This window comes from Amborella trichopoda, chromosome 5 (assembly GCF_054954075.1).
Source record: "Amborella trichopoda isolate Santa Cruz 75 chromosome 5, AtrichopodaSantaCruz75HAP2 v2.0, whole genome shotgun sequence".
NCBI classification, from domain to species: Eukaryota; Viridiplantae; Streptophyta; class Magnoliopsida; order Amborellales; family Amborellaceae; genus Amborella; species Amborella trichopoda.
Window position 1 is genome coordinate 16,490,531 of NC_142340.1, and position 13,547 is coordinate 16,504,077.

Below are 13,547 nucleotides of genomic sequence, written 5' to 3' on the forward strand. Positions count from 1 at the left end.
TCGAACTTGAAAATTGCTGGGTACAATAAACCAATTTTCTGGCTCCTGTCCTTTCGAGAAATCCAATTTAGTTGATCATGTAAATGTGATTGTAATGGAAAATTGTACTGTATCCCAATGTTCTTAATAAAAATTTAAAACAGTTTGAGCTGAAGAAGAGGGTTCAGCTGTCTTGATTGCTGTTTCATGCTAGTAACTTTCTCTGTCGATAGTTTTGAGTACAATGAACCAATTTTCTGGCTCCTATCCTTTCAAGTCGAGGAAAATCCAATTTAGTTGATCATGTAAAGGTGATTGTAATGGAAGATCATATTGGTATCCCAATGTTCTCAATAAAAATTTAAAGCAGTTTGAGCTGACGAAGAGGGTTCAGCTGGCTTGATTGCTGTTTCATGCAAGTAACTTTAACTGTCAAGAGTTTTGTCTTTTAGATTCATTGTTTTGTTCAAGTGCATTGGTGCTAATTTTCTGTGAACTCACACTTCTCACATCCAAAAAAAAAAAAAATAGTAAAGTTTATTCAATTGGAAAAGCAAGGGTTTATCATGGATGAAGAAGAACTATGATCGCCTTTTTGAGGGGGCAAACCTCCAACAAGCCACTTCAAGGGGACATTCCTCCAAACTAAGTTCTGTCATAAAACACTTAACTAACTTCCTGTCCTTTCTCCCTTTTTTTGACATCAATCCTGAAGTCTTTCTCATTCATGGAATCCCAATATTTACATCTGAGCTAACCTAATGAATATGGTAATATGGTAACCTATCCAAACTTAACCTAATCCTAGTTAATTTTGAAATTCATTTAATGAAAGGAAATTCAATCCTTAAAAGGTAGGATTTTTTCTTCCAAGTAGGATTGTAACATGTTTCATTTCTTTTTTAGAGATAAAAGTTAATGGGTTGTAACCTGTTTTTTGAAACCAACTTCTTGATTGTCAATCATTTGGATCTTCTTGGTTGTCGATCATTTCAAATCATGAGATGTGTGATATAGAACTTGCACAAAAGAACATGTGTGTTATTCTCTGCAATAAATTGTTTTCAATTGTTTTTGGTTGTTATGGGTATTTAATCCATGGTTGCAGTATATTCATGGAGTTTTCTCTATTAGTCTTCTAAAGAATGATTTGGTACATATTGGACATTTTAGAGATGATTGTGATGTTGCCATTTAAAATTGATTGCTTAGGGAACCAGTGAAATGTTTTGGGATATTCATAGAGAACTGGTTCTTCGGGGTGTCTGTATGAAACGGTGAGGTATCTTTTTTGTAGCTCGAAAATGGATGATTGTCAATCATCTCTTAGGGGCTACTGGCTTTAACCGTTAATAACTTCCATTGATGTAAAGAAAACAGCACATTTATGTTTTCACACAACTTATGGTAGTAAGAAGTCCATAACCTAAAATATTTTGATCATGTCTTGATTGGCAAGACTTCTACCGCTTGAATGTTTCCCTAGGAGCATGATGAACATTTGCCACCTTGGATTTAGTAGATAAAACCAAAAACAATAAAAAATAAAAAAAATTATTCTATACCTCCCGACCTGTATTATGCAGACACTTGTAGTTTTGCTTCGTTTGTGGCAACAAGTATACACAAATGGATACATTCTGCCAAATAAGCCATGCATGTGAGGTGATGTTAGGGTTCTAATATGCAGTGTCAGTTAACATTTCTTTTTGTATTAAATAAATGGATGTTCCTTGCAGGGTCTTAAACCTATAACTTTTCTAGGTTCAAGTAAAGATGCTAACTCTGTGCTTCCAGGGTTTTTGCTTACCTATTTTGGAAATTAAAATTTTTTTCCATGCTTTAATTTTTTTTATTTTTTATTAGATTTTGCAAACATATCTATTTCTATAACTATTGGGAATTAGTTGTTACTAGGTCGCATATCTGTTATTATTAATAAAAATACGTGTACAGATGTATCTAGCTGTACTAGGTCTTGGCCTGTGAATACTAACCACTTAAAACTGGTACTGAAACTAACATTTGTGTCGGATTCTCTGTAAAACTTCTCGCATCTTCCATGAACATTGTGTCTTTCTTTCGGTTTTGATAGGTGACGTTAATAAGAAAAATACAAATATGTATCATGTTGTGCGAGGTGCAATTGGAGATATCCTTATTCTTGGAGATGAAAATAACAATAGAAACTGCTCATAGTTTAACTGCTGTTATCTTTATTTCGCTTGTAACATATGATTTGTTGATGTGTTATTAGGAACAGCTGGTTGCTTTGATGTCTCAAAGTGTGATTCTGGCATGTTTCTAGTGATGCCACTTTTTATAACTGTTAGAATCTGGTAATTGCACGCTCTAATCTGGGTATTTTTAATCTTTATGCAGCTTCGCTTGAATAATGATGGTTACATTATTGGCCATGAGTTCATTTCTGATCTCGTTGAAAAGGAACACGAATCTCACAAGCACGGTACTATCTTGCATTATCAATTGGCACCCAAATCCTATGCCGAATGATGTTAATGTTCAATATTGTGGTTTTTTAAGTGAAGTGCATTTCACCCTAAAAGGAAGCTCCAAGGTGTTTGACTATTAAATAAGTATTTAAAGTTGATTATGGTTGCTTCAGTGGCGATGTGATTTTCTATAGATATGTAGTCTATATGCATATGTTTCTTAGTCACTGTTTATTAGAGGATTATGTTTTCTTGCTCTCATTCTCCATTTACTGATTTTCTGGACAATTTAATGTGAGTATAAGGTGTCAACAAATATTTGAGTTAGTTCTGTATATGTTATAATAGATTGTTTGGTCTATGTTAGCTTTCCTGATCTACAATGTGATACCCAACATGTGCTGGTCTGACACAAAATTGTCTTGAACCAACTTATGATAAAATGTGTTGGTTAGACACAAAATGTGTGATCCGGCTTCTAATATTAAAATTTTGCCAAATCTATACAAAATGCGTTATACTGAAATTGTGTCGGTCTGGAACAAAATGGGCCTGACCAGCTTCTATATTCAAGTTGTTCCGGTTCGACACAAAATGGGCTTGACCGGCTTCTATATTCAAGTTGTGCCGGTCCGGCAAATTTTATCTTGGACTAGCTTAAAGAGAGAGAGTGGGAAATATGGGTTAAAATGAGTGTATTTTGATCCAAAAAAGTCAACTTTTTGGCTTGCGGGTTTGAAGTAAAAAAAAAGAAAAAAGTATTAGAGTTAATAGTGTGGTACAAATTTATTTATTTATTTATTTTTGTTTTTTTTCTCGGGGGGCACATATGCCTAGAAACAATTAGGCTCTTTTGTTTGGGGGGGGGGAGGGGCGCGGCTGGTGTTGGCTATGCGCAACAAATTAGCAGCAACAACATTAGGAGCAACATTATTTATGACAACTCGTATAACATGTTGCTCAATCTCTTTGGTGCCCCATGCCCTTCTCCATCACTTTAAATATGTAATGGGTATACCATGGCTATAATTAGAGGCATCAATAAATATTAAAAAAAAAATGTTCTTAAAGGACAATTCACCAATAAATTCATCCAACTTTTCTTCTCACTCCAAATCATAGTTGTTGGAGGCAGGAGTGGGATTGGTTCAGGATTTGTCTAACCGCCCTATAGTGGAAGCAACCTGGGGTTAGGATCGGCGTCTGTACAATGAACAAGACAAGGAGCGAGATCCTTAGGTGTATGGGAGCAAGATCCGATGTCCATGGGTTCGATGTTTTGACTAGCAAGAATCTAAGCTCCATTATACAGAAAAATGAGGTTTTAAGCAGAGCTAGTACAAGTTCCCTTGGTTAAGAATTGAGGTTTAAGTATGTCATATAACGGGGTTCCTCCTGTTCTAATATCGAGATTCATAAAGTATAGGAATCAAGGTCCTCAGCTGATTGGTCCCGAGGGCTGCAAGTGCCATTTACTAGAGATCCCTTATCAAGTGCCCCTTGTCCTTAACAATGGATTTATTTATTTCGTGTTAATAACAACGGATTAATTATGTATGCCCTATAAGTCGGTCTTTCTTAATAACCACTACATCTTCAGGCCATGACACAAGTTTGGCATGCACTATTCTCTTCTTCTATTGTTTCTCAAAGACCGGCTCTCCGAAGGGGCAAGAGGACAAGATGGACTACTCTCTCTCTCTCTCTCTTTGACTAATCTAAAAGAAGCTTTTGAAAGCTTAAAATGAACGCATATGTTCTCATCTCACAACTGTAATCAGATTTAACACTCTAAAACAATAGGACATCATAAATATAAGATTTTAAATAAAATATATATTCTCACAACTAATAGGGTTGGCTTACACAATAGGATTTAATAAAACAATGAGTCACTCTAGACTACGCCTAGTTCAGATTGAGAATCTAAAATAATGGAACTTCATGCTATGTGAAAAAGGGATTGGATTTTAACATCATGGAACTTATGATTTCTGAATAATGGGAACCCACAAACATCCGTTAATGAAACTAGAACCCACAAACATGGAACCCAAGATTTTAATGTACCAAAACCTTGGACCATGTTTGATGCGAGTGGGGATCTATTTCGAAATGGAACTGAATTCCACTGATGGATGGAGAGTGGTCCCCTTTTTTGGGAGCGAGATCCCAAAATCAAAAAAAGGGGTCCCTACAAGATTCTTTGTAGGAACTATGGAATCGATGTTCCGAAGCAGGATCGTCACCCTACCCAAAAGGTTCCCTTAACTATGCTCCAAATATTAGTTATAATAGAAACCCCATACTGATCCTATGCGTCCTTCATTGGCTCCACAATCTCCCTCATGACATTCACCTCTTTTTTCAAAAGAGGCTCTAAAAGCTCATATGTGTTGGACGCTTCAACCCAGGCCTAAATTGGCCAATTGCCTCTACCAAGGTGTAGAAGCTGCTTAGGCAAGTGGCATTGAAATGAATGCCTGCATCATAAAACCACCTAGCAATGTACTGAGTGGTTCTCTCTCTCTCTCTTCTTTCTTATGTCTATTTTATTTGCTTCTTTGTTTTCTCACCTCATCCTCAGGGTCAGGCCGGGGCAAAAAATAATCCATTGCCCCCCTAACCCGAGGCCCCTTAGGCTCCCCACCCCCAAAACCAATTACAACTCCCGTTCCTTTCCCCCTAGTCTGGGACATAACTAGCTGCTTTGTCTTATCACACCCCTCCTTATCACTATCATCATTATCATAATCAACACGAACCCCAAGCGTTAGCTCTGCTATGCATGTCTTTCGTTCATCTTTTTTCTTTTTGCCTATGTTCATGCAAATTTTTATCTCCTCCCTAATCTCATGAGGAATGTTTTACAAGGGGAGACATCATCCTTGATACTGGCAAATGTTTCTTGAACCGGTTTGTACATTTGTAACCTTCTCATAATAATTGCATCTTATGCAATTTTTAGGAAAAGGATTCGGGTTATAGTCGTATTTCCATCCCGGATCTCCACTTCTATTAGAACTCAAAGAAGACATCTCAAAATAATCTAAGTAATTTGAGAAATAAATTTTTTTCACTAACCTTGATTGCTCAATCTTCAGAGTTTTCCAATCTTAAAATCTTCTAAACAACTCTCTAATAGGATTAAAAGATATCCAAAAGTTGGATCGATTTATCGAAACTTTGAAAAACCCATCGATCTTATGGAAATCACCAATCTTAACTTTTTGAAGTTTTTCTCTCTCTAGAATAGTTCAAATGGCGCTTAGGTTGCACATGAACCTAAACCCCCCAACCCCACCTCTAATTTTTACAAGCTAAAAATAAGAAATAATAAAAAACACCTCAATTGCCCTTCCAAAAGGGGCATTTTCGCCCCTCTGGATGCCTTGGCGGATGCCCAGGGGGCCATCGCCCAGGCCCCCCTGGCTTGTTTAGGTGCTAGGCGGGTTGCTTTTTAAAACACGGATGATGATGATTGAATAATTAAAGAATATACAATGTATTTGAAGATTCGAAATGAATAATGATTATTAGAGCTGCTACACTGGCATTAGATCCGTCCTCCCTTCACGAAGATCCACATAACTTAGTGCTTTGGATAACCATATCATCAATTTATTGGAAAATATAGATTTCAGGGATGGCTTCAGTGGTAGAAGCATGTAGAGCCATCAGTACAAAAGGATTCTCAAGGGCATACATAGTCGTGTCTGAGGAGTTCCACTCTTTAAATCTTTTAGATATGCAGTCAGATAAGCAATATTTTCTCCATCTATTTATAATACCATCTAGGTCACATGTTTTATTAAGATCATGTGTTTGTCCAATTACTAGTTCTGGATTCTGAATACTCCTACTTGGATGTTTTGTGCTCAGTGCTTGTTGTCTCTCGTATTTGTTATGCACACGTGCTCACTGCATAGAGATTACACAAAATGCTAGAAGTTCTAATGGAATTGCAAATGGTGGAAATTTGTTGGAGCATCCCCTCGTGTATATGTACATGGCGTACATGCATAGAAGGAATGTCGAGCGTGCTTCTACCTATAAATTGTGATCCTTGTTCGTGCCTATGTTTAGAGCCTTATTTGATGTATTGGCTTTTGTTTGCAGTAAAAACCTCTTTATAATATGGCAGCACAAGGGAAAGCCACATTGATGTGCAGCTTGTGCCATAGCATAAGAACAAAGGGCCAAACCACTCATATGCTTTTTCTGCACGATTGATGGAAAAATATGCCTGTAGTATCGTCTATATCACATTTTTAGATATGTGCAGGGTATTAGTGAACAAAGTTTGTGAACTTGGAAGAGGTGCCTGTAGTTGCATTTCCATTTTGGATAGTATAAAGGAGGACCACATTTTTTTTAGGGTATTAGTTCTGAAACAAACTAATATGCACTTCATTAATTTATATTCTCTTGGTTGCCTGCAGTGTTTGAAAATTTGGCCGCTTGATCGCCTAGACGAAACATTTGAAAAAATGCCTAGGCGCTGTTTGGGCGGTGCAATTATGCAGCCTGTCTCCGGGCGCCCACCTAGGCGGGCAAGGCATCTCCCAGTGACAATTTGCGGATGGGCGAAAAAAACCCTCGGTGAGGGTAAAAAAAATGTAATTTTCCCTCCCAAAAAGGGGGGAAAAGGGTTTTGGGGGGTATTCGAAACCCCCAAAACAAAACCATGGCTTTTAGGGTGTGACAAAATCCCCAAAAAACTACTCTTTTGTGATTTATCGAAAGATCAATGAAGTTTTGATTTTTGTGATTTCTTCCCAAAACAAAGGCAATAGTTCGTGGGTGGATTTAGAGCTTTTGGTAGTTGATTTTGAGGACTTTTGGTCATGCAATAGATGAAGTTTGCACCGACATCGATTTTATTTTGATATTTTTAAAGTACTATCATATTTGAAAGAGGGTTTTAATTTTATTTTGCTACTACTTATTATGTTGTGAATCCTGTGTTTTTTCTTTTACCTTTTTTTTTTTTCTTTTACGATATATTTACATGTTTCATTGATGACTTGATGTATTTGTTTTTCGATTTTGCCTTGTTGACTTTGTGTATCGTTTCTAGTCCAGACTTCTAGTTTCCTACAATGATATTTGGGAATTCAAGCATTTTAATGTCTTACAAGTTATAATCTCTTTGAGACTTGTAACCGTAAATCTGTTATGTGATTGTACTGTTACTTTTTTGTCTATTTCACGAGGAGTTTGGGGTTCTAAAATTCCCCTAAAAACTCCCAAATACTTAAAACCATGCCCTAAGAACTCCCCTGTTTTTTTTGTTTGGGGCCGGGGGGGAGGGGGGGAGGGGGTTTCAATTTTGGTGAAGGCACCTTGTCTTTGGCCGGGCGGCCAGGCACCCAAAACCCTTAGGCGCCCGAATCCGCTTTTTTGAACATTGGTTGCCTGGACTACAAGCAATTGTTTGGCCCTAGTTTCACTCCAGAAATACAGACCAGGAACATATGGTGACAAGGAGACAACTACAAGGGAAACGTATTTACATAGCCAAGTGATTTTCCTTGGGATTGTGCATGTTGCCCTGGGATTGTACATGAAAACTAGAATCTAGCAACACTTTTGGTTGTTCTCATACTCCCTGACCCCATTTGGTGCATCATTGTTTAAAGAGAAGTGCTTTCTTGTTAAAACCACTTCTATGAAAAGTGTCATGGCTATTTTCCCCCCTAAGGATTCTGCTCACATGATAGAAAAATAGAAGCCCCCAAAAATGAAGAAAACTTGGTCTTCTTTGGCCAAAGTAGCTTGTCTTTGTCTAAAGACGTAAAGATGGCCAAAGAAATAGTCAGAGATGCACCTTCCACTTCACTTGGGCCTAGAGAGGCTCAAGTCGAAGCCTCGAAACTCTTCAGTCCAGTGTTCAAAAAATTGTAGCCGAACTAGTCATGGCCAGAAAACAAGTTGACTCCAAAAGGCACAGTGAGGTTTTCAAATTTGTGTGAAGAATTTATAAAAAAATAATTGTCTGTTATGGTAATCTAACCCAGTTTGTCACATGAGGCGTACCACAGTGCAGCAACATTGGAAAAACCATTTGAAAAGCTTAGTTTATCCTGGAATTATTTGTTGATATTAGTTTATTAGTGTAGTTGTTATGCATGTTCTCAAGGTCTGCTCTCTTATATTTTCATTTCTGAGTTCTTCCTTGGGAGGTGCATTGTTTTTTTCTGCATTCTATGTATTTCTCTTATTTCTTTGGAAACATGAGCATTAGTCTGGATTATCTTTGCACATTTTGTATGTTTTATGGAGTTTCTTTGTAGATTAATATTTTGATTATCAGGGTCAAATGGTGATAAGAGCAATCATGAGGAATCCTCTTTAGAAGTACATGCCCATGGTTTTGGTAAAGATCCTGAGAAAATGGTCAAGAGTGTGAAGCAGGCATTAGCAGATGGGGAAGGATGCCAGGTTAGGCGGCGTCTCTCCATCATTTCATTCATTTCAATTGAACCCCATTGGATATATTTTATGTCCACCTTTATTATGCAATGTGCAGGTTTATGGTGTTCTGGATGTTCAAAGAGTTGCTGGGAACTTCCATATCTCAGTTCATGGTTTAAATATATTTGTCGCTCAACAGGTCTAGCTTGCCAGTTCGCTGCTCTATTTCTATTTAAAGTTTGTAAGGAGTTGTTTAGCTATTTATCACAATTTCCAGACTTTATACATCTTTTCTGCATTAATTCACATTGTAGGCATGAAGTCTTGTCTGCAAGATCGTGTCCTTTACACTGAATGGAGGGTTATTTGTATGTGTATCACGATGAGCAATAAATTTTTATTTTGTTTAAAATGAAATATTTGGGATAGAAGTAGCCATAGACCTCATTTTGGGCGAGGCCCATCATCATTTGGTAGAAGTTACACAATGGATCTAGCTCTGTTCGAGAATAAAAAATCAGCTGGGTTTTGAAAATGGATGGAGTTCACAGTTTGAACCAGGAGGAAAGCTATGGATTGATTTGGTGGTTGGAGCTGGTGGTTCTCTCCTTAAGGCCATTCAGCTCTTGAACTGATTTTTAATTACCGACTTTTGTCTTTAATTGGTCTCCATAGTGGATTCTTTGTTGCCCTTTATATGTATTCATTCTTGTCTTCCTCTTCAAAGGCAATGCCTGCCCAGGAAAGAAAACTCAGTATTCCCATCTAAATCGTTTTGAATGTCTCATTGCGGATCTTAAAATTTTTTTCATTGGATCAAGAGACAATTCAGAGTGGAGTCTTTAGGTGTTTATGGGATCTAAAAGTTGACTGAGGTGTCCTCTTGTAGGTCAAGTGCTTTCTTTTTGTATTAACACACTTGAGAATAGGGCACATGTGCAATTGTAGGGGCTGATATTTGGTATCTTGAAGGGCACGAGCAAGTCGTAGGGGGTTGTAGAATGATATAATTGAAAGTTGCAGAGAGGACTCCAGTGGTTGGAAAGGGTTGAACAACTGGAAACATGGTACCTGATGGTCTTCCAGGTCTTCTTGTATGAGAGGGAATTGGCTGCTGGTTGGGGGATGTGTTGTTCATATTGTGTTTGTGTTTGGAGACTTGATGCAAGTTGGTTGGTCTCAGGAGGAGGAAAGGGACATGAAGGCCTAGAGTGGTCTCGTCTTTTGATCGGTGTGCGTCTGGGTGGACTGGGGAGAGAGAGTTGCTATATGACAGTAATGAACATGTAGAGGTTTTGGTAGTCAATCTGCTCTTAAAATCCGCTGCTGATGTAGTTTGGTTCCAAAGCACGAGCTCAAAACTCTGTAGTGAATTATAGTTTTTGTTGTGGCAGTTGTTTACTCATCCATCAGTAATGGATTTCTTGCCACCACCGCCATTGGTTTGCAACAAATATGATTCCACTAAAATTATGGATCATTTGGAAACCTCACTCAGAATGGAAAAATTGTTGGTTCTTCTTTGACAAGGCAAACTTAGGGGTTAAAATACCCTAATCGTAAGTATAATGTTGTCCATCTTCAAGGTGTATGTGGCCAAGCCATAAACTGATCCCCTTTGATGGAGATTCTGAATAAGAAATGGCCTTGTCGATTTGGCCTAACATTCTGGGTGCATTTTATCCATGCTCCATTCACGTTCAGTCTTTATAAGAAAAAAACCCCCCACTAGGCAAGGGTTTTGTTGTGATTCTGGGTTCCTAAGACTTGGTACAATTTTGTAACTAGATAAAACTTAAGACTCTGTATATCTTTAAGAAGAAATTAACATTTTTATGACTTATCAAACCCAAATGATGCTTTTACATATTGTGTTCCCTGGAGCTATGGTCGCGGTTCACTTTTTGGATGGTGCGAGCTCTTCACTGAGTACCATTCTTTTAATATGAAGGTGTTCTAGAATTCGAAATTCCATTTAATTAGAATTCAAGTGACATGCAAGATGTATATTTTTTTACCTAAACTATGTTGTCCAGGTTAGGCAATCGTGTTCCTTTGCTGTCTAATTATTTTTGCAGCTTGAAAGTTGCTTCAAAGATTGTGACATCGCATGCTGTAAGGGCCAGTTTGGATGCAGTCTTAATTGCCAAACCAAATCGTCCTATTGGGAATGGGGGCAAAACAGCTTTTATACGTTTGCCCCCATCCCTGAAAAGTGGCGTTTTGGCTACAAGTGGGGCTATTTTCTGTAGCCACTGGATCAGCTCCAAACACCGGCATCGTGCATATGATGCCCACCCTTTTAGCGATTTACATCTGATGCAAACGGGTCCTTAATCAAGTATGCCTGCGCTTTAGACATCATCCCCCCTTTTTGTGTTGCGCTTTAACTTTTGGGCAACTTTTATCTTTTCAGATATTTGAGGGAGCAATGCATGTAAATGTGAGCCATGAAATTCATGATCTGTCATTTGGCCCCAAGTACCCAGGAATTCAGAATCCACTTGATGGTACTAAAAGAATTCTAAGAGATGCGAGTGGTACCTTCAAATATTACATCAAGGTTAACATGAGCACTTATTTCTCCTTGTGTGATATTGTTTTTACTCTGTTGTGATAAACAAACAAGTGAGTCTTTTTTGCTATGAGTAATTTGTGGAGTTTCTTTTCCCATAGATTGTACCAACTGAGTACAGATACATATGGAAGGAAGTTCTTCCAACAAATCAATTTTCTGTGACAGAGTATTTTGTTCCAATGCATGAGTTTGACCGCACATGGCCAGGTTAGTTTCAGTTGTTAGTTCTTTGAGTGATTTTGTTTCAAGTTCATTTCTTCTCCACTAAGGACATAAAAAATTTGCAGCTGTTTACTTTTTGTACGATCTCTCGCCTATCACTGTAACTATCAAGGAGGAACGTCGCAGTTTTCTCCACTTCCTAACTCGTCTTTGTGCAGTTCTTGGTGGCACATTTGCTCTAACAGGTCTGTATGATCTCCCCACATTGTGTAATCAGTTAACTACATGCTCTTTATGTCATTGATTGCTGCCATGCGGTTTGTTATAATTTGCTGGAACCTTAATTGTGGGTTTTTTCACTGGTCATTTCTATGTTTACTATTTCTCTGATTTGCATTTGATAGTTACAAATCATGGGCTAGTTTCCTTGCATAATTATCAAATGTCCTTGTCTAGCATGATCATTCCAAAAACCGTCATCTACCTGTATTTTTTTTTGTTTTTGGAGTAGTTCTATCTACCGGCTTTGATTGTACTGTCAGTACCCATGTTGATTTGTTTCAATTAATGTTGCTTCTTTCTGTGCAATAGAAGACCCCAGTATTTTGACGACTTCAGAATCTCTCTCTCTCTCTCTCTCTGTCTCTTGTGCACACGCACTTGATGTACTCGTATTTACTTACAGGAGCATGCCCAGTGTGCACATGACTGTGCTCAAGGAGATGGCTGAGACTTTTTTGCCGTTAACAATTATCACTAATTATCTGCAATCTTCAACAAAAATCTCCTATTCTTCAACTGAAAGCATCTAAGATTTCTAATTTACAGATCTTCATTGTCTGATTTAAGCACTTCAAACTGGGTTTAATTGTTATGTTCAATTATTGTTCATCAGGAACCTTTATGCATGTTTCTCTTACCTGATTTTTTTAATTAATCATTTGTGCCTTGCTTGCAAACAACATTGAATTCAAATATTAATAAATGTGGTTACGAGCTAAAAATGTTGATCTTATTGCTTGCCAGGGATGCTTGACCGCTGGATGTACAGACTTCTGGAGGCAATTACGAAGAAGCATTCATCCATTATTGGCAAATTCTAGCAGAATGTACAAGGCATCACTAAATATCAAGAAGTAAAACCGCCTAAGCCATCCGTACAGAGTGTCAGGCAAGTTTGGAAGTGCTTATAGGCTGTTGTGCTGCAGTCCTATTTCTTCTTGACATTGGGAATGCAGCTTAATCTAAATCCCCATATTGGGGTGACCTTGTGGATTATGCATCTGTTTTGTGGTCATGAGAATAGTCACAGGTTTTGGATTTCAGGAAATATTTGAATTCAGTTGATTGGGAGTAGTTTGAGATACATATCCTTGGTTTTTGTAATTTTTTGTACGTTGGCATAGTTGTCATTAATAGAATTAATTGATGTTTTCGTCTTGTTTCTATGGCCCATATTCTCGGGATTTTTTGCATGCTTTGAAATCTGGTTGATCAACTCAATGTATGGTACGGTTTTATATAAGGTAACAGCCTGACCTTTACTTTTAGAAATAAGGTTTTGATGTTCTACATCATCTATATATATTAATTGGATGCGTAGATTTAATACATTTTTTAAGGTAGTGTCAAAAAGTAGTACGCCTTTTAAGGTAATATCAAAGTAATGTCAAATCTAAACCATCCAAATAAAATAGATGGTGTAGATTATTGCGATTGAACTTTATGAAGTTTATTTAATTTAACTACCTCATATCGTCATCATCATTATCGGAGTTTTATTCAAATGTTTTGGGGTCGGTTACGTGAAACATGTTTTGTCATTTTGTTATATCAAGGACCATATTCTTTGTCAGAGAATACGTCACTATATATTTTTTCATTATTTTTATCTATGTCCTTTTAAGTTTGTCCCTTGCCTTTGTAGTGTCTTCTATTAGAACCAAATTGCCTCTCTT

At 37.5% G+C, this 13,547-nt stretch overlaps 1 protein-coding gene across 6 annotated transcripts in view; it reads left to right on the forward strand.

Moving 5' to 3' along the window:
- The window catches only part of LOC18448156 (Endoplasmic reticulum vesicle transporter protein), a 44,931-nt gene extending 31,902 nt beyond the window's left edge, over window positions 1-13,029 (forward strand). For all 6 annotated transcript variants that reach the window (XM_006858234.4, XM_020675985.2, XM_088867572.1 and 3 more), the window contains 7 exons: window positions 2,362-2,446; window positions 8,749-8,876; window positions 8,965-9,048; window positions 11,266-11,412; window positions 11,526-11,634; window positions 11,715-11,834; window positions 12,616-13,029. In XM_006858234.4, the coding sequence (XP_006858296.1) occupies window positions 2,362-2,446; window positions 8,749-8,876; window positions 8,965-9,048; window positions 11,266-11,412; window positions 11,526-11,634; window positions 11,715-11,834; window positions 12,616-12,692 (750 nt within the window). In that variant the 3' untranslated portion in view covers window positions 12,693-13,029. The remainder of the gene's footprint in view (window positions 1-2,361; window positions 2,447-8,748; window positions 8,877-8,964; window positions 9,049-11,265; window positions 11,413-11,525; window positions 11,635-11,714; window positions 11,835-12,615) is intronic.
- The last annotated feature ends 518 nt before the right edge of the window (window positions 13,030-13,547 follow it).